General features: G+C 42.4%; 1 protein-coding gene across 2 annotated transcripts in view; it reads left to right on the plus strand.

Annotated features, from left to right (window-relative positions):
* gli3 (GLI family zinc finger 3) overlaps positions 1 to 22,130 on the plus strand; it is a 193,300-nt gene that overhangs the window by 64,426 nt on the left and 106,744 nt on the right. For both annotated transcript variants that reach the window (XM_041814401.1, XM_041814402.1), the window contains one exon: positions 8,500 to 8,739. In XM_041814401.1, the coding sequence (XP_041670335.1) occupies positions 8,500 to 8,739 (240 nt within the window). The remainder of the gene's footprint in view (positions 1 to 8,499; positions 8,740 to 22,130) is intronic.

Raw genomic sequence — 22,130 nt, forward strand, 5'->3', positions numbered from 1 at the left:
ACTATTTACCACTTAGACTGTGGCTCTTGCCAAGATATTTTTCAACAACTTGGCTCTCTGGATGAGCAGGGTTGAGTAACACTGTGTTAAGCTGTCTGGAACAATAGTATCGACTGCACTTTCATGTTCCTACCTGCTGTTTTATCAGACACCAGTATACTGATGCTTATCCTTCATGGTTTGTCTCTGGCACAGCACGTCCAGGATATAAATCTTAGCTGGGCCTCAACTTTAAGAAAGTATTGCTCTTTTTTAAAGATATTTCTTTGAAACATACATGGTATCAGGACAGCATTTATTCACCAACTAAATTTTGATATTTGAATTTTATAGTAGAGAATTCTGCCCCTGTGTTAAAATAGTACTGTATGAATGGTGTAGCCCAGTGGCTCTCAACTAGTGGGTCAGGACCAAAAAGTTGGCCGTGAAGCTCTTTCTAGTGGGTCGCGAATTTGTGCCAAGGGAAAAAACATGTGACAAAAAGTGTATCAATGGAAGCTCTAAGTGGACATTCAGTAATGTCATACATGTTTAGATTTTCCTATGATTATGAGTGAAATTCAGACAAACAAAAAATCACCAAAGCTACTTTTTTATAATCTAACTTGAGCTTAAGCTAACTTGAACATCAAACATCAACATACAGACAATGACTGCAAACATTTAGTTTTCTAGTTCATATTACAATAAAAATAATTAGGAAAAAGATCAACATCTATAAAAACTCCTGATAAATGTGATAATTCCCAGCAAGTGTAATAGTTATTACATTTGCAAGGATTTTTGTCATGTTTGCAGTAGACAACTGCAATTATAAATGAGAAGAATTTATTACATTTGTGGGATAGTTAACATACAACAGGAATGGGGTTGCACAAAGAAACAGACTTCAGCTAGGTCCTTTGGTCCAGGCTAAAACTCAAAAAACTTAATTCCAAATACAGCTGGTATTTACAGCTATTATAGACCAGTATAAACAGCCAATACAAGAAAGGGGGGCTCCGAGTTAAAGTTTTGGAGCCCGGGTTTAGAGCAGAACAGAATTTTTCAAAGCCCTGTAATTTTATCTCAGTTGAAGAAATCCCCTCCATTTTTGATTTGGATAGATAATAGACATATGTATGGATAGCCATATACAAAGGTGCACAATACTCTCTATCACATTTTAAACAGACTGGGGGGCAGGTACTGGCACTGCAACCAGAAAACAAAACTACCCTTACAAAGTCCAGGCTGGCTTTGCTTTAGGTGCAGGACTTGACCCACCAGCACAGAAGAGAAGCCTTACTCCAGACCTCTTCTTCTCTTCCTCCATTCGAGCAGTCAGTTGACCTTTGTGCCGCTGGGTGTTTGTTTAACCATTTAAGGTGCTATAAACTCAAGTAATGAACCCCCTAAAGGTGGTATATGGTAGAATGATGAACCCCCCGTGGGCTTTCCATGGTGACCAGAGGGGGGGTGGGCTGTGACACTGCTGTGATTGAACTATTAGTCGCTTGACCTCCCTTGAAGCAGAGAGACGTAGCAGTGAGGATCACTGGGAAGGAGGTTAAAGGGGAAGAAGAAGAGGAAAAATGGGGAAAGAAAGTGATGGAGATGAGTTAAGATAGTGGAAAAATGCATTGTGTGTTTTCTTTAGGCCTCCAAGACTCTTTAGGATGGTTACCAGGTTTGCTGATATCTCAGTAACCTCCATTATTTTAATGGTTTAAAGCAGTGTTACTCAAAACTGCTCAACCAAAGAGTCAAACTGATGAAAAATGCCATCACAAGAGCCACAATCCAAATGGTGAAAAGTGACTAAAGTGGGCACAAAAGCTGTAAAAAGGTGGAAAAATGGGAAAGTAAAAGTGGCATTTAATGGCAAAAGGCAGTTGAAATTGGTGAAAAATTGCAAAGGAGCAGGATAAAACTGGCTAAGGGTGATGGAATTGGCAAAAATGGGATAAAAGTGGCAAAAATGTTCAAAGTTGCTAAAGGAAGTGGTGAAAATGGGCCAAAAGCAGCAGAAATGGATTAAAAGTGTCAAAAAATGGGACAAAATAGGCATACAATGGAGAAAACTAGGTGAAAAGTGGCAAAAAATAGGTGCAAAGTCACAAAATTGAGATGCAGGTGGTCAAAAGGTGGCAACAAAAGAGTGAAAAGTGACTAAAGTGGACAAAAAAGGTGGGAAAAAAGGGGGAAAAGTGGTGTTTAATGGCAAAAGGCAGCTGAAATGGGTGAAAAATTGCATAGGAGCAGGATAAAACTGGCTAAAATTGATGGAAAAGGGCAAAAATGGGATAAAGTGGCAAAAATGGTTGAAAAAGTGGCTAAAAGAAGTGGTAAAATGGGCTAAAAGCAGCAGAAGTGGATTAAAAGTGGCAAAAAAATGGGGGGAAATTGGGCAAAATAGGCATACAATGGAGAAAACTGGGTTAAAAGTGGCAAAAATAGGTGCTAAGTCAAAAATTGAGATGCAGGTGGTCAAAAAGTGGCAAAAAAAGATGTATAAAGGTGGGAAAATGGGAGAAAAGTGGTAAAAGACAGCTGAAATTGGTAGAAAAATGCAAAGAAGCAGGATTAAAGTGGCTGAAACTGATAAAAGGGCAAAAATGGGATGAAAGTGGCAAAAATTGACAAAAAAGTGGTTTAAAGAAGTGGTAAAAATGGGCTAAAAGCAACATAAATTGATTAAAAGTGGCAAAAAAATGGGGGGAAAAATAAAGGTTGACAATTAAGTTTGACCATTAAAACCAGCTGTATAAATGTGGGAAACAAACTGGTTAATGTAACTTCCAATGATAAATTTCTGAGGTCAAAGTTTAAAAGAATAATATTTAAATTAAGACATAAAAGAGCTACGCGTTGAGCGTCACTGGTTTTAAGTAACCAAATGATCAAAACTTAAGAAAAATAATTGTATTTCGCAAGACTGATGTGAAAGAGAAGAAAGAATCCATCAGGAAACTCCTCACTGTCGGTCTACATCGCACAAAAACATTGACAAGCTTTCGGTACAGACAGCGTGGAGGGGTTTGCCTTCAGTTTTTCATGATTAAAAACAAGAAATTACCCATTATTTTGGCTTCCTGAGACTTCTTATCTTGTTACCACAATATGAAAACAGGTATCAGTGTTGTTCAACTTTTCCTAGGAACATACATGAATGTTATATGCCTGTATCAACCTCATTCTTGATTGGCTGTGGATCTTTCAGGCCAGCTTCAGCACCAAATAGCCTCTTTCTGATGATATCTAAGGCCCTGGTGATAAAGTTATTCATAATATGTCAGAAAAATCTGTATCAAAGTAAGAAAACAGCCCATAAATATGGAGACGGGTATCCTTTCTTCAATGTAATGCCAGATATGGAACGGCTCGGAGTACACAGAGAGCCCAGGCTACATGCTCTACCCGTACCAGTATTGGCTCCCAGCATAGTTCACTGTCTCGACTTCTTTCAATCCATGTCAGGCGATGAACCCAATTCCGAAATCCCTTTATGTTAATATTGCGCTTTGCAAGAGCAGACCTATTAATCCAGCTTTAACCGTATAAGTGCCATTATTCCCTTAATAAGATCACTGGCTGTGCAGTATAGGATTAAATACTTATATCATAACTGACACTGTCATTTCCTGCGGATGAGAGTGGCTTGCCTCTCTGGCTGTCAGTTCCGCGTTAAGAATCCTTGAATTTGCTGCCAGTGCTGCGCCAATGCACGGCTGGCCTGAACGCTGGTAATGGATGTGGGAGAGTGAGGGGAATAAAAGGAGGACCCGTGGGTTGTTTCCCAGCTCTCTCATTCTCATTTTCTCTTTCTGTTCCTCTCTCTTAACCTCCCCCTTTCTGATCGCTTCCCTTCTTCTGTGAAGTGCCACAGCATTATGGCGGCCCTCTTCAGTGCTCAAGGTGTTGCTCTTTAATCTGGCCCTTCTACTCGGCGCTTAATTGGCTGTTGGATGCAGTTGGGTTACAGTGTTTAGTGGGAGAGCCTTGCATCACACTAGGCTGTTAATTCTAGTGAACCTCTGGTGCCAACACAGCACCGTTCTGCCAGGTTCTCATTAGCCCTTTTCATATTGCAATTCCACAACAGCACCGTAGCCCAGTCCCATTAAACTGCCCCTTTTTACTGACAAATTGCATCCAAAAAATGAGTAATATTGATGTCCTAGTGCTTGATTTCATTTAGCATTATGGAAATGCAGAATCTGGGAGGCATGGTGTGTAAACACACAGCAGGATCTTCTCACAATACACACATTCCTAAACAAGCGTCGAACAGTTCTTTAAAAATATTGCATTCTGATGATTTTGAACCAGATTGGATAAAAATGGTTGCATTGAAGGGTTTTTGTCATTCTCATATTTAACCTCCTAAGACCCGCATGCACATATGAGGACATTACATGTTGGCTTCCCTCCAATAAAGTAATAATTTCTGCTTTTAGAATTTTTTAGATTTTTGTCCGAAATATCCATTTTAGTGTCAGTAATTTGCTTGAAATATTGGGATGCATTGCTATTTGGATTTTGGGGGAATTTGCTTGGAAATTAACAAGTATTTTCACAAAAATTTAAAGGATATTTTTGTAAATTTTGAAGAGTTTCATCAGAAGAATTTGGGCAAATGTGCTTGATTGTTTTGAGGCATTTTCATGGGAAATTTGGACATTCGTAAATTTTTGGGAATCAGGAATTTGGAAGTGGAGGTTGTTTTTTGAACTTTTTGGTAATATTCATAGAAACTTTAGGTAATCTATTCCGACGTTTGGGTGATTTCATCACTTTCATGGAATTTTGGATAGTGCATTTGTAATTTTCTTCAGAATTTGCAACAAAATTTTAGGGTAAATGTTCTTTGATATTTGGGGAATTTGCTTGAAAATGGGCACGAATTAACATGGAATTTTGGGGGGAATGATAAAGCTTCACTAAAGGATTTGATGATTATCTAAAGGATTTTTTTGGGGGGGGGGGGGGGGGGCTGTTTTAAGAGGAAAATTTTTCCAAGTAAATCCTGTTCAAAAACCAGCCTCACCCTGTCTGTGCCTAGAGATTAGAGATCCTGTCCACGAAAATCACAAACAAAATCGGAGACAAGGGAAGCCCTGGCTGAGGCTAGCACACAACGGAAACTTGTTCAACTGTTGAAATCAGCAGAATGAAATTTAAAGGGGACATATTTTCCCCTTTTAAGACAAGTTTATATTGTTCTCAGAGGTCCCCAAAACATGCCTGTGAAGATTATTCCTGGAAAAAACCTCCAGCATAGGATTTTTGCATGTCTAAAAACCCCTCTGTTCCAGCCTTTCTCAAAACGAGCTTTTTCTGTCTGTGGCTTTAAATGGTAATAAGCTGTCTGACTCCGCCCCTGACCACTCCCCTTTCAGGAAATAGATGCAGCACTCCTGATATTCCCGACACTTTTTTTTTTCTCCAAAGTTTAGATTGGGATTCAAACCATCGATCTCCTAGATTGTAGTTAGCAGGGTACCCACTGAGCTATTCAGCATCTCAGCTAGTAGCTGAGAGGATCAGTAGAGGAGGGTGGAAATTTCCTCCAAGTGGGAGAGGGCCAACCAAACCTGGGGGCGGGGGCTGAGGCCCCCTGGTGAGGCCACTAGATGTAAAAAGTGAGAATGGCTTGTTTCAGCACACATTTTCTGAAAGATGGAGAAAGAGAGGGGGAGAGGGGATGGATTTTTATGGTACTTGAGGGGATTGTGGACAGGCCAGGGACACATATTTGTTTTAGAAAAGCCTGAAAAAGTTATTTTTGCATAATATTTTCTTAAGACAAGTTTAGATTGTTCTCAGAGGTCCCCAAAACATGCCTGTGAAGTTTGTTGCTAAAAAAACTCTCCAGTAATGGATTTTTGCATGTCTAAAAACCCCTCTGTTTCTGCCCTGCTCAGAATATGCTGTAATGGTGTCTGTGGCTTTAAATGTTGCTGATCCTTCTGGCTCTTTCCCTGACCACGCCCCTTTCAGGATGTGGCACTCCTGATTTAACAATGTTACAGATGCTTTTATGCAACGTTAAGAACCTGACTGGGATTTGAACTAGGGCTGGACGATTTGCAAAAATAATCTAATTGCAATTTTTACCTGCAATATTGTAATTGCAATTTGAAATGCGATTATTCACAGTAGGTTCCTCATTTTTTCTGTTGTTCAACAAACATCAGCAAGAAATCACTCTATATTTTAACAAGTACAATATTAGGTAAGTTAAACTAGGGCTAAATTTAGAAAAAAAATATCTTCCTGCCATTTTGGCTCACATAGCAAATTTGATATCAGTTGCTTTATTGAAGGGAATGATCATTTCTCATATTCTTCTCATTTTGATGAAGAAAAATAAATGCATGACCAAGAAAAGCATTAAGCATTTTTGAGCTTTTCATCCATTTAAGCTACATTTTGCCATTGAATACCACTTTTTCCCTACTTTTTTGCCCATTTCGACACTTTTATGCCACTTTTGTCCCATTTTTGCCCCTTTTGACCCTTTTTTCTCTGCATTTTCACCCATTTAAGTCACTTATTGTCATTAAATACCACTTTTTCCTAGTTTTTGCCCACTTTAGCCAATCTTGACTGCTTTTTGCCCATTTTAGTCCATTTGCACTCATTTTTATCCACAGTTTTGCCACTTTTGTACCATTTTATGCCAACAATAACTTATTTTTTGTCACTTTTTACCCGATTTTGCTACTTTCTGACCCTTTGTCCAACTTTCCTCCCCATTTTACCCCTTTGCACCCATTTTTTGTTGCTTTTTGACCATTTTTGCCACCTTTAAGTTACTGTTATTGCTACTCAAGCTGTTTTTGCCACTTTTCACTGCTTAGATTGTGGCTCTGGTAAAGGTATTTTTCAACTGTTTGGCTCTTTCGTTGAGCAGGGTTGAGTAACACTGGTATAAAGCATAAAAAAAAGAAAAAAAGATGGCATCAAACTGATATTTTGACACTTTCAGGTTAAAGAAATATTGCACTGTCTGCAATTTGAATATTGCAGATTTAATCTAATTTGCGATTAATTGCCCAGCCCTAATTTGAACCATCAATCTCCCAGACCAAAGTCAGCAGAGTAACCCATTGAGCTATCAAAGGAGGGCGGAACTTTCTTCCAAGCGGGGAGGGCCAACCAAACCTAGGGGTGGTGCTAACTCCACATATGACGTCATGTGGGGAAAATCTGAGAACGGCTCGTTCAGCAAACATTTTGTGAAAGGTTGAGAAGAGAAGGAGAGGGAATGGATTTTTCTGGTACTTGAGGGGATTGTGGACAGACCAGGGGCACATATTTGTGTTCAAAAAACCTGAAAAAGTGATTTTTGCATAATATGTCTCCTTTAAATAGCTGACTTCATGAACTGATAGACAAGAGAAACTTGAATAAATACAGTTTACTTGTCTTTCAGGAATATGGAATTGATTTAACAGAGGAAATCATGACCCTCCTGAGCTTAAGCTCCACTCAGTTTTTGCCACCTTTTGATAAACGTGTGTTGTGGTTTTTTCTGTCCACCAAACCAAAGTAGCATAGCTAAGGACTCAAAACGAGAAGCAAACCAATAATAGTATCATTTTCCAAAGAAATAAAATAACATTGTTATTAGCATTGTTATCATTAAAATGATCTTGAAATTTTCTCTCTCTAACATATCCTGATCAGATGCCTGAACCACCTCAACTGGCTCCTTTGGATGCAAAGGAGCAGCAGTAATAGCATTCCTGAGTTTGACTAGTGTCATTTTTAGGGTTAAGTTGGATGTAAGCTCATATATTGTGTTGGTTATACTACAGAAAAGACTAATACCAGGTCAAAAGCCTGACTGACCCTGATATATGTCGGTTCAGAGGTCAGGCCAAGGGAGAAAGGTCATGTCTTCCTGGTGGAGCTCAGCCCTTGAACTCAACTCCACATTTATCCTCTTTACCCAGCATGCAACAAAGCTCTCTGCAGCCACTCCTCCTTATTCTGCTGAGAGGTTTAGCTTGAGAATAGAGAGAGGGAGGGTAAAGGAGCAAAGATGAAGGGTGGTGTTGGTGCCTCCTTCATTGGAATCACTTACTTCATAACAGCACTGACATAGATGAATGAAGAACAGACTTTTGAAAAACTCAGCCTCAGCTGTGTGAAATAAAGAGGGTGGGATTATGTCATCCTTGGTGTCCATTTGCTCAAACACCATTTAGCTCTGAGCTCCCACATCTGGCTCTTTGGAAGGCAAACCCTGCAGATTTACACCCATAATGCCCACTAGGTTTCAGGTGTAAGAAACTGATCTCCGGCTCCTCTTTTTACCCACGCCTTCTACGTGAAATAACTTCCCAAGCATTTGTATGGCTGATCAGAACAGCTGTGAGTAAGCATGGGTATGAACATGAAACCTTACCAGGGAAGAGTGAGATTCCCACACCTGCTCCCAACTTTGATTATTATATCTACTCATAATAAACCCACGTCTTAACATATTTCCTTTCTCTTTTCTTGCAGAGGATGAGAGTTCGGGCACGCCTTACCACCGTGAGAGACGCAATGCCATCAGCTCCCAGGCCCCGACGCCCGGCGACAGGACCATAAGCGAGGAGCCGTCCACCTCCACAGAAGAGCGGCCATCTCTGCTCAAGAAGGAGCTGCACAGTTCGCTTCCTCATCTGTCTGACCATGCCCTGCCGTACCGAGGCACGCTGTTCGCTATGGACCCCCGCAACGGCTACCTGGACTCACACTATCGTAAGTTCACCGGTCTCAAAATAGCGATTGAAACCTGGTTCTATCACAGTTTGCTATCCATCTGTCCACATTTTAAAACATAGAAAATCATCTTTGGACTGATTGCTAATCCTGAAACTTCCTCATCCTGGGATTCTTCTTAATTAAAAGCACTGAGATTATCTTTTGACATTGCTGCAATAGAGAGAAGGTATTTCCATTGCGCCATCTTTTTATTGCTAGTGAGAAATAAAGCAGTGGGAAAATCAAGGCTTTCTTATGGGGTATATTTGACCTGCATGGTGGTTCTAGATATAAATGCCCATTAACAAAATTTGGGTTTAGGCAAAGATTTTTTTATGACACCAGGTGCTATAAAACAAACTTTTAGGAAAAGTCAAAGACTGACAGTCTTTAAAACTGTATACACATCAAGTAAGATACTATTAAAGAACAGCCTCGGGTAAATTTGACCCATGGCAGTTCTAGTGTTGATTGCGTTTAAACTTCTTTTATAGTATACAGTGCACATTGTCATAAATGTATCTATGCATATGGAGGTTTTTAGCCATGCACTTCATGGAAACGTTAAAGTATGCTGTTTGACTAACCCAGAGAGGATCTTTTCAGCAGTCTTCTCAGCCATGTAAAACTGTGTATCAATTTTGCATTAAAATGGTTAAATGTTTGACAGTGTTCCTGACTGGACTTAAATAATCAGACCTGGATTGTCAAAGAATCTTAATGTTTTTAAAAAGCGTCCTCATTCCTAGTTCTTATTTGTCTTTAAAAGTGGAAAACTTACAAAGAAAGCTTAAAGCTCAAGGACATGTTTGTAGCAGCCCAAACACTGAGGCCAAGTTCGTCTCTTTACTGTAGGTGAGAGACGGGACTGTCAGATGTTTGATGGAGTCTGACAGATTAGCCTCTCTCTTCTACTCGCTCTCCTCTACAAGCACACATTGTTGAACACATGCACGCACTCTTGTCTTGTTTTGTGCCTGGGAAGTTAGTATGGGGAACGGCCAGCGTAGCTTCTTAATTCCCTCATTAGGGGCCTGTCTGAACACAGCACTCCGCTTTCTCTCATCAACACGCACTTCAAAGCCCCCGAAGCAGTGCCGAGTCAAACCCCACCACCCCCTACTCTGTTACTCTGCCTCTCTCTCTCTCTGTGGGACTCGGAGAGTGTGTGAGAGAAAGACTGCGAGAGAAAGAGAGAGACTAATGGAGATGAAGCCTGAGAGATTGAGGTGAAGGGAGAGCTGTGGCTTGAGCGAGATACTGAAGATAATTTGAAAGAAAAGGTGAGATAGACGGCAGATGAAAGAGAAGCTGTGAGTGTATGTGGAAGGAGAGAACAGGAGATAGATGATTGGGGAGTAAGAGGCTGATTAGGAGGTTAATTCAGCGGCCACTGTAGCCAGGACTTAGCCTGCAGACAAGGATTTGATGTGATAGCTTGTTTAGTTTGGTTAAATTGGCTCTGAATTGGGGCAGACAGAGTGGGACAGAAGGATTTTAATCCAGTGGCAGTAATGAAAAGTCCAGTGGAGCCCAACCTTTATACTGTAACTCTATTTATTCAGTCCCTTCATTAGCTGCCACTGGGTGCCTGGGAGTCACCAAGGTGCCTCTTTAAGGGAAAGGTTACTTAAAAACCAGGCGATGGTGCCGTGGATAGGACCCTCGAGGGCAGAACATTACTGCCCATTACATCCTGACCTAACTCAGCAACACTGCCACTTCTCATTTTGTGTATGTGTGTGGGTATGTGTGAAGGAGCTCTGCAGGTTCCACACCACTGAAGCCTTCAGGGTTGGAGGAGAAGGGGGAAGGGGGGGGGGGGGGGGAAAAAGGGGGCTTGGGGTCATGTGGAAAAGTCGCAGTCTGAAATGGAGAGTTCAAAAGCTGCAAGTAAAGTCAAAAGGGTTGTAGAGCTTCAAGAGGTTTTTCTTTGTGCTTTGGGACTCGAGAGGCTGGAAGACTGCGAACGTGTACCAGGCAGAGAAGAGCAGAAAGGCTTGTTGGGAAGCTGCCGGCGTGATGCAACTACATAGATCTTGTTGGCCCTTTTAGACTGAATTTTGAAAGTCTTTCGTAGCACTGTAACAATTCACTCAACTTATGATATGACACATATCATAACTTACAATTTTCGAGTTTTTAAAAAGACATAATTTGGAGTGAAAATATCAATACATTTTAGGTTTCATTTCAAATTTCTAACCATTACGTATCATTTTGTATGTTTTTCTTCAGTAACATAAGTACAACTTTTCAATTTGAAGCTTGTATAGCTACTAAAAAGGCATATTCTAATGCATGAATAATATTCCAGAGTGAGTTGCTTCTCATGCTGCATTATGTTGGTTGTTCTTCTTCTTCAAATCTTCTGGAAAAGGCTTTCCACAAGGTTTAGGAGTGTGTTTATGGGAATTTTTCACCATTCTTCCAGAAGCACATTTATGAGGTCACACACTGATGTTGGACCAGAAGGCCTGGCTCTCAGTCTCCGCTCTAATTCATCCCAAAGGTGTTCTGTGGGGTTGAGGTCAGGACTCTGTGCAGGCCAGTTAAGTTGATCCACACCAAACTCTCTCATCCATGTCTTTATGGACCTTGTTTTGTGCACTGGTGCACAGTCATGTTGGAACAGGAAGGGGCCATCCCCAAACTGTTCCCACAAAGTTGGGAGCATGGAATTGTCCAAAATCTCTTGGTATGCTGAAGCATTCAGAGTTCCTTTGACTGGAACTAAGGGGCCAAGCTCAGCTCCTGAAAAACAAGCCCACACCATAACCCCCCCTCCACCAAACTTTACATTTGGCACAATGCAGTCAGACAAGTACTGTTCTCCTGTCAACTGCCAAACCCAGACCGGTCCATCAGATGGCCAGATGGAGAAGCACAATTGGTCACTCCAGAGAACGCGTCTCCACTGCTCTAGAGCCCAGTGGTGGTGTGCTTTACATCACTGCATCTGATGCTTTGCATTGCACTTGGTGATGTATGGCTTGGATGCAGCTGCTTGGCCATGGAAACCCATTCCGTGAAGCTCTCTACCACTGTTCTTGAGCTAATCTGAAGGCCACATGAAGTTTGGAGGTCTGTAGTCATTGACTCTGCAGAAAGTTGGCGACCTCTGCGCACTATGCGCCTCAGCATCCGCTGACCCTACTCTGTCATTTTATGTGGCCTACCACTTGGTGGCTGAGTTGTTGTCATTTCCAATCACTTCCACTTTGTTATAATACCACTGACAGTTGACTGTGGAATATTTAGAAGCCAGGAAATTTCACCACTGGACTTGTTGCACAGGTGGCATCCTATCACAGCACCACGCTGGAATTCACTGAGCTCCTGAGAGCGAGCCATTCTTTCACAAATGTTTGTGGAAACAGTCTGCATGCTTAGGTGCTTGATTTTATACACCTGTGGCCATGGAGGTCACAGTGATGTTCCAAACCCAAAAAATTAAAATTGAGTGAAAAAAGAGTTATACCTGAAATTAAGAAAGTACTCAGGATGCAGTTAAAACTGAGCATTAATTATTTAGGACGGGATTTCAGTGGCAGTGGGTAAACAATGTAGAGTTGGTTTGCAGATTGTAGCTTATGTTAGCAGTGCTAGCACCATCAGCCTTTGATGCTCCTTGCTGTTTAATGTCCACATTTCTTTGCTGAATGTTGTAACTCAGTCCCTCAGTTATATGTAAATATAACCTGAAACAGCTTACATACAGCTTTATCCCCATATTCTAGATCAGAACAGGGTCAAAGCTATCTATAAAGGAGGATAATAACATTCAATAAAAGCTAGGACACTATGGGTTACTGGTGTCATATTATGAAAAATAACACCCAAAAGGGTAAATGACACAAATTTTGACTTTTAAATAAAAAACCTGAATAGTTTCAAGTGTTTTCATAGATGTTTCTGTGTTTGTATCTGATCCTGACTCTGCTCAGGGAGACTTGTGATCACAGATGAGAGCATGCCACTGTAAAACACCTCCTCCAGGCCTCAGGTGTTGAGGACGTTGGAAGTCCCTAAAGGCGGCAGTCCCATTCTGTCTGATTGAACCCAGCACCACAGCTCAATCCCCACGAGCTCCAGTGGTCTGAGGGTCAGCAAAACGAAAGGGCTCCCCCCTTAAAACTTCTGCCTTCCCCCCTCCTCCCCCCTCCTTCAGCTGCTTTGAACCAGATGCCTATCGCGTCTGTCGCCACTTGTGCGCTACAAGATGTAAAAAGCCACGGGCTGCTGTTCTGGTTTCTAGTTCCACACACAAACACCCTGAGCCTTTACTCCAGCCGTGGTAGTCCCTCTCTATGAGGGCCTTGTCACCTCCTAAATTCATCCCAGGTGTGTTTGTGATGGAGAGGGGGCCCTAAGCCTTTGTGCTGTGCTTGCATAGCGTGCCACGCCACGCAGCAGACAGCCAGGTAAATCCGATTACTCTTCGCGCTGGTGTGTGTCAGTGCTTAATGTGCCTAAATGCGACGGCACCTGCAGCCTCCCCACACCTGGTCGCTGGGTCGTTAGCGTGGCGGAGAAGCTCTGGGAGGCGTGGGAGTTGAACAACAAGAGGAGAGCAGGGGAGGTTTATCTCCTGGGTTAAATCTCTACTATTCACCCAGACTTGTGATCTCCCACTCCCTTTACGTCCGCGGCCAAAGACTGTGTTTACTCTGGTTTTACACCCACTTCAGCGCAGAAAGGAGGAGGCACTAAGGAAACATTTCCCCTATTGTTAGCATTAGCTAATCGTGATGATGCCTGCGTCTTAGCCGCTTTTCTTGAGCAAACACTGGATAAGAGTCCACATCCTTCTTACCACAACACTAATACATGGAGCTTTGCAGCAGGATAAGAAGAAAGGATTGAGATGAGGATTAATGAGGGAGAAGTCTTTTTCTTAAGATCTTAATTGTGTAGAAGTATGAATGGGATGCGTGGCGCCGACATCTGTTTACATTGTGTGCTGATTAGCCGGTCAGCTGTCCTGCAGCAACAGTGAGCCCACTTGCTGGCGAAGCATCTTTGCTTCCTCTGTGGGGATCGTCTTCTTTAAAATGTGGCTTTCTTAAACACTTGCCCTTCTTTGCCAGCCTAAACACACCCTCAGAGGGACTTAAAGCACATTTTCAATGGCTTTCTTGCAAACTAAACTGAAACGTCTGAGAATGTTTGGTGAAAAGGAGGCGGTGGAGGGCAGTGAATTTGTCATGCTTTGGAGACAATGCTTAAGTATTTTGGTGCTCAAGTGGCATGAAGTTTGTGGCAGTTCTGAATGTGTAATTTAGGAAGTTGTTTACAAAAAGTACAAGACACATTAAGGGCGATATTTTGGGATGTGTTACGCCTCTTGTAGGGGAGGCATCAGTCCCAAGCAGCCATGGAGACTACAGAAACATAAAGATGATTTATTCACAAATATTTCTCTAGTTTAGAGCAGGGGTTCTCAACCTTTTCAGCCGTGACCCCCAAAATAACAGTGCCAGAGACCGGGGACCCTCGCTGTACCTGAAGGTGGTTGAACACAGCCATGCATATTCAAGAACAGTCATGTGGTGACAAGGCTGTCCATGAAGGGGGATAAATGGCGACCAGCCAAACTGGCGGCCAATGGACGTAAGCAAAACCATGGTCCATTAAAGTTGAGCTGTGATATCCATATTTCATATTCAACCTGAAATATAAACACAGGTACTACCTAGTGGAGAACGCTGCCACTGAGAGACAGAGAAGACGCCAACTCGGACTCTATGGTAAACCCAAATCCCACAGACTTGAATGAAACTAGTCATTGTTTTTTAGTTATATCCCAACCAAACTAAAACTGAACTTAAAGGAAGCTTGAGCTTGCCGACCACCCAACGCTGGAGGCCCAGACGACACCTGCCTGCAGGTGAGCTAACCCAGCCTGTGTTTCCAGTACTGAAAACCAGTCCTGTTTTCTTGTTTGTAGGAAATACACTGTTATTGATTTGACACCGTGGCTTTTGTTGGTCACTGTTACCATGAGAGGAAAGTACCACCAAGTCACTGGACAAACCTCATTTTACAGTCTAAAACAGCTCTGCTGGCTCATGTTATTTAGGTTGTTAAAGTGTTCAAAATGTATATGCTGTCTATGCCACATGTTTTAAAAAGATATATGCTGTCATTTTATAAGATATAGCATCATTTGGGTCATTAGTAGTTAACCCTTGTCAGTATATTTTTAAGATTATTAAGATCTTGTAAAACGACCTGATAATGGGTGCCAAGTCCTTTGATTATTTTTGCTGATTTTGAAATGGATGTTGATATAATTTCATTTTCACTAATATCATATTTTGCTGAACATTCTGGCATTAGGACAGCCCTACTTGTTATAAAATGACAAATTGAATGGTCAGGAAATATCCATGACACTGATATTTTTAAGTATGGTGATCAAAAGGGGTGAAAGATGGCAGCACATGTGTCCAGTAGCCTCTGGGTTGGCTCTTTAAAAATCGAGCTGATGTTTGCCTTCCATTGCTTGATCCTTCCACCAAAGCCTTGCTGTCCTTGACTGATCTCAAAAACCGAGCCTGCTAAGCTGGAGGCAGTGGAGGTATGGATCTGTTGGCTGAGGGATTCCTTCACATGTATCCGAGTAACCCCGCTCTCTGAGCCCGGCCAAAGGTGACTGCTACCTGGATCATACTGGCGCTGTGTTCTGGGAAAGCTTGCATGAACACTGAGCTGTGGTGAGGGGTTTTATGATGTGGTGGGGGTGTCCAGTCGCAGGGGTTAAACTCTAAACTGCTGCGCCGAGCTGATCTCAGGCCTACTGGGCCGTGGCACAGCGGCCGCTGCTTCGGCGTCAGTCTGTCTGCTTTGATATCAAAATGCAGCTGACCACTGAACTGAATGAGCCAGCTGTCACCAACATGAACGTGATCCGCACCACAATGGACCCACACTTAATTACAGCGCTTGGCCAAGACCTTTCCATATGTCTTCAAAGTGCCAATGAAGGAGCGTTTTTAAATCTTGCTCTCAAAGAACAAACTTTCCAGCCTCTTGTTGGTTCAAACATGACAAGTACTAGCTTGGATACTGGTTCAAACATCCCTCCCTAAAGAACCTGGGGAGAGCCTGGGGTGAGAAGACACGTGCCTGTTTCAAGGGTAAGTGTTTGTCTTTGTGATTGTTTCAATATTGGCTTTTTGAGCGCGGTGGCACGGTGTAGTCCCCCAGCGGTGCGCCGGCTCAGAGAAGCCTGGGGCACACTGCAGGCAATGGAGAGGGATCCCTTCCATCCACCGCCTTTCATCAAGAAAGAACAACATGGGCCTGTGCACGGCTGTGGCCCCTTGGTCCAGCGCACCAGGGATAATCAGATGATCCCCTTTTATACAGCTTATTAGAGGCATCTCATGCTGTAAGATAGGGCATATCCTCACATGCATGTGCCCCCTTTGTAGCCCTTGATGATTTAAGAGGGCTTCAGAATGCACTTTCATACCATCTTAAGGTCATATGATGCTCTTACTGCAAAGCTGGTGCGTGTGGAGTGAATTTTCAGCTATTAACAATGACAAGATTAAATGTGAAGGAGCTAAGAAGAATTAAGAATTTCCATAAGATGTTCAAAGAAGAGTACTCAGCATTTCTTGGTATCATTGTAACAACATCTGTCAGCTTGTTTTTATGTCTTTTCAAATAGGAATCAGCCAAGCCAAGAGGGAAGGAGAACAATCACACTTTGCTGATGTTGTGAAGGCTTTAAGTGAAGATTTTCAGCAGCCTGAAGAATCATCTGCAGAAAAGAACAACAACATTAAGCTCTATACCATGAAAACAACAAGGCTAAATGCTCATGGGGGCTCTTTCTCTCCTCATCCAGCTGCTCGAGCGTTTTTCCTCTCCTCCTTAAGTTTACACTGTAGTCTCCAGTAGGATAATCACCTCTGTGTGCTACGGGAGAGTCCGAGTTATTTCATGCCTTGTATCCAAATCTCATCGCTCCCTTTTTTTATTTGCATTCCTCTCACATAGTGGCAGAGATAAGCGCCCCTCATCCCTTCAGCCAACAACCCCTATCTTGCTCTCGTCTCTGGAGGGTCGTGGGTATATATTGTTCTACACAGAGAGGAGGCTGATGAACACAGTGTAATTAAAATGTTTCCATCAGCTTGTTAGATATCGCTAGAGAGGATGGGAGTCAGAGTCTGAGGGTATAAGTGAGACAGAAGGGTAGAGAAAGAGAGAGGAGAAGCAGGAGGGGGGGTGTAACAAAGCAGAAAATGAAGAGAGACATAAAAGAATGGGAGCTCAAGGAGGTCAGGCCCATCACAGGCTTTAGTGTTGCCTTTAAAGATGCCTGGGACAGGTGGCAGCTCCAGACAATCTCGCACCACAGAGCAGCATCCTCTCAGGAGGAGATAAGGGATTCCTCCATCCAGGCACCCTCCTCTCCTTCACTCACAGCCTCCTCCTCCCCCTTCCTACCGTCTTGGGGTTCTCCCAGACAGGCTGCTTTGATGTGTCTCAGTGTGAGCGGGCAGCTGTAGGCCACGGGGGCTGCGGCAGCGCTGCTGGGCCACTGGGCCGGAGGACCGTTGGGAGCCTGACTCGAGCGCGGCTCAATCAGCGGGGCTCTCCGGTGCCCGGCACTTTCAGGTCTCATTAAAGCGCTCCGGCAGGGTTAATCCTCTTTAAGGTTTACATGGGCCCCAGTTTGTCTCTCTGCCCAGGCTGAGGGAACCCCTGGGCGCCACCTGCGTGACAAAGACTCAAATCACTGTGACACAAGTTCCCTCCGTCTGTTGCCTCACTCCTTCGTTTCCCTCTTTCTCTGCGGCTTTCTCTCGCTTTCCCCTGTGCATTCTGCCTCTTCCCTTGATAGTACCTAGGCCTGCTTGTAAGTCTTTTAGGATTATTTGGGTGGAATCTGTTGACAGGGGTGCAGTAAATGGATTACAACTTTGTCCTTGTTTTGGGATGCTGCGAGGAGGGAAAGGGGAGAGATCAGGAGGATGCGCTTAGAATAATGAGAGCGGCAAAGAAAGAGAGATAGAGCAAGAGCAGGATTAACTGGAAGAATTAGGGAAAGGATGCAAGAGGAGGAGAGGGTGAAAGAGAGGCTAAGGTGACGGCAACAGAAAGAGGGAGGGAGGAAAAGAGAGACAATCAGTGAGTTCCAGATGTTTCTTCTCTTATACGACCTAATTGGTGCAGAAGTGTCGACCTCTGTCTGGCCCTGCGGAGCCTAGCAGCCATTTGTCTGATTGCTGTGACACTGGGCTTTGTGTTTGCTCTGTGACACACAGTTTCCTCCATTAGGCCAAATAATGGCCACGTTCCTCTGGAGGCCAACACAGACTTTGTCTAATGTCTGTTTGGGTTTTGTGGACTAAAGGGGGGGTAGGGTTATAGCACAGGGGACATGCATTTTAATTTTGAACTGTGTCAAAGGTGTGCATCATTAGCTTTTCATTTTAAGCATATTAATGTTTGCATGCATGGACATTTTAGAAAGAATACTACACACTTTTAGACTCAGCTCCTACTTTAAAGCAGCCTTTGGGTTCCTTTTTAGTCAAACATTGGGAAATTAGCTTGCAGAGTCTCACAACTTGGCAGAAAAAGTTCATCCAGATCATTTGTTCTCAGTGATTTGGGCAATTCAAAGATTTTTACAGATTCAAGGATACAAAAATCAGGGCTGATCCTGAGTCTTAAAAATAGCAATAAAGCTGATGTTTGCCATTGCTTCTGTTGGTGTAACTCTCCCGCATTACCAAATAGGACGGAGAATCTGAAAATTTCATTTTTTTATAAGAAAAGCATATAAAAATAAGGAGGGTAAAAATGCAGAAGGACATACTGCAATTGAATCTTAATTTCATTGAATTGCTCAGCCTTACTGCCAACATATTCTCTCATCTCTGACTACAAAAAGACCAGAATTTTCCCAGGTTGTGACTTACTCTGCACAATGACCAATCTGTTCTCTGTATCAGCTGTTAAGTATGTGATAACTAACTACTACTGACGTCAGTTCATGCCCACATTATTTGCTGATGATGCAAGACACTGGATGATACTGACATCAAACTATTGCATCTGTGCCAGGGTGGGAAATTTGCCCCTGGCACCAGCAAAATGTGATTTTTTGAGCATAGTCTAATGCATGGTTACCCAACCCTGCTCAACCAAACAGCCAAATTGTTAAAAAATACCTTTGCAAGAGCCACAATCTAAGCGATGAAAAGTGGCAAAACAGCTTAAACAGCATTAGAAATAAATTAAAGGTGGCAAAAATGGTAAAAAGCAGCAAAAATGTGTGAAAATGGGCAAAAATGGGGAGAAAAGTGGAAGAAGGGTCAGAAAATAGAAAATAGGTGAGAAGTGACCAAAAAAATGAGTTACAGGTGGCAAGAGTGGTCCAAAAGTGGCAAAACGTAGAAAAAAATGAGTGGAAATTGACTAAAATGGTCAAAAAACAGTCAAGTGTGCAAAAATGGGCAAAAAATGGGAAACAAGTGGTATTTAATGGCAAAATGTAGCTTAAATGGGCAAATAATTGTGAAAAATGGGATAAAAGTGGCAAAAAGAAGTGGCAAAAATGGGAAAAAAAATAGGAAACAAGTGGTATTTAATGGCAAAAGGTAGGTTTAATGGACAAAAAGTGGCAAAAATGGGAAGAAATGAGATAAAAGTGGTAAAAGTTGGAAAAAAGTTGCAAAAGAAGTGGCAACAGTCAGCAAAAAATAGGTAATAAGTAGTATATAATGGCAAAAGGTGGCTTTAATGGGTGAAAAGTGGCATAAAATTTTGAAAAGGAGCAAAAAAATGCCTTTAAGGTTTTCTGGGGGAATAATTTTTAAAATTAAGACATAAAAGAGCCACAAATAGTCACAAAAGAGCCACATGTGGCTCCAGAGCTGCATGTTGAGTATCACTGGTCTAGTGAATTTACTCAACCTACCAGCCACTGGGGTAGGTAAACAAAAGTAACAGAATGATTTTGTAAAATGACATAAGCATATGGCTTATGTGGGCTACGCTATGTATGATGTAATCGTTTCAGGAAAGATGCGGTTGACTGTCCAAGACAAAATGGTAAGCGTTTACAGATTTGTTCACTCTGGGACCTAAAAAAAGTAGTGTTTGCTGCAGGGGTCATCAAGTACATTTGCACAAGGGCCAAATCCCAATGAATGGACCCCTGAGAACCCGGAAAATGGGCCCTCACCAAATGTGATTTAGCACAATATCAACTAATTTTTGACACTTTTTAACTGCTTTTCATTGCTTCATTTTGCCATTTCTGCAACCATTTTTTGCCAGTCAACCAATTTTGATAATTTTTGCCACTTTTCTGCCAATTATTGCCCCTTTGTGCCACTTTTTAACCTCTTTTCACTGCCAGTCTATCTTTGCTAATTTTGCCACTTTTACTTCATTTTTTGTACTTTTTGCCCCCTCGCCTATTTTTTTCCATTCTTTAATCTCTTTTTACCATTTTTGGTTCATGTTTTATCTCCTTTGTGCCACTACTTTTGCCACTTTTTTTTAAATCTATTTTGCCACTTTTTAACCCCATTTCATTACTGTTTTTGCACCATTTTTGCCCCTTTATCCCATTTTTGGTACTTCTTGTCCCTTTTCCCCTCTTTTACCCTTTTTTGCCACATTTTAAACTCTTTTCACCACTTTACCTGTCCCTTTGTGCCACTCCACAACCCATTTTTACACGTATCATCCCTTTTGACCAGTTTATCTGGCCATTTTTGCAACATTTCTGCCAGTTTTAACCTATCCTCTAAAATATATATTTCTAAATATTTACTAATAATAGCTGACAAGTGAATTTTTGTAAAAACAGAGCAAATGTAAAGTCGTTCTAGAACTATTTTACTGTTAATTGTTTTGGGGGTTGATTTAACTGCTGCAGCTAACAGATATCCATAAAACCACATCTTCTTTTCTGCCTTTTCTGAATTTGATGATATTCTGGGGGCCGGATTGGAAGCTTTGGGGGGCCTGACAATGCCCACGGGCCGCCAGTTGATGATCAGTGGTTTACGGCCTCCCAAAACGCTGTTTTAGTGTGGATGAAACCCCAATACAACAAAACACTCTTGTGTGTACTCCTGAATTCATCTCCCTATGGGCAAAGCCTAAGTCACCACGTGTGCATGCAGACAGGGTGGATTTTCAACCTTTGCATAGTTTCAGCATTTGTACTTTGTAATTCTGACATGAAACACAGGTGAGAAAGTGGACATTGAGGGTTTACCACTGTTACCCAAGACTGAAGTCTCTGCAGGTTAATATTCATAACATCTCAACTCAGCTGAAAGCGATGCGTATCTTGGCATTGCAAACAAAGTCCCTTTAAAATGAACAGCAGCAGTCAACAGCAAAACAGCATGATTTGAAATTGATCTGCAGTGTCCAGCCTGTTATTATAATGCAGGTGTATTACCCTCACAGTCACTATACACAGCCTCAGTCATGCAGCTTCAGTATCACCTGCACAGGGGCCCAGAGAGGAGCTGTGAGGTGTTCAGGGTCAGTTTGTCGCAGAGAGAGTCTGATACAGCTGTGGCAGTCATGAACACTGTCAATATGACCTTGACTCATAAGATAGGCAGTAAAACTAAACAGAAACCTCCTTGTATTTTATGAATGACATCTGTTCTTGCTGCTACAGTATCAAATCAGGTATCAATGCTGATTGATTTTTACTAGTATTATATTAAAATTTGACTGCCATTGTGCATTTTTCTGATTCAAGCATTTATAGGAGACAGATAGTGGACTCATCCTTTCATTTCTTCACTGAGTCATGAAGTCATGATTTCAATCCTGAGAGCTTTTTTGTATTTGAGCTGAATAAATCACACAGCGGGAGTTGAAGCCAAATAAATGTAACAAAGTCCTGGAGAGTAAGCGTGAGGTTTAAATCAACTCTCTTCTCTCTTCGAGGTACCATCATTCGGTGAGGAGGAGATAGATGTGGGAGTTGAAGACAGAAGAGGAAGGAGGTGTAGTGCAGTGTTTCTGCTACTAAACTGCTGTGTAAATCTCTCCCCAGCTGGGTGGGGGAGAGAAGTCTGGAAGGTGGGGTAGGGGGTGCTGGAGCAAGGGGGGAAGGGCCAACCCATAGCGCTTTGTTCTGCTCCCCAGCTTATCCCAATCTGGAGAAATTCACCAAATGTAGGAGATAGATTGGAGCTCCACAGAGGCCTCGTGAAATAACCTTCACTCCCAGATCCACACTGGGATACAGAGAGGAAAGGGAGGCAGGGAAGAGAAGAAAAAAAACGAGAGCATAGCTGGGGTCGGGTGGTGCTGGGGGGCCCCTGGAAGAGCAGTGTGCGTGCTTAGCTCCACTCTGTAGGAAGGCGAGGGTCCTCATG

The sequence above is a fragment of the Cheilinus undulatus genome, linkage group 19 (genome assembly GCF_018320785.1).
Source record: "Cheilinus undulatus linkage group 19, ASM1832078v1, whole genome shotgun sequence".
Taxonomy (NCBI): Eukaryota; Metazoa; Chordata; class Actinopteri; order Labriformes; family Labridae; genus Cheilinus; species Cheilinus undulatus.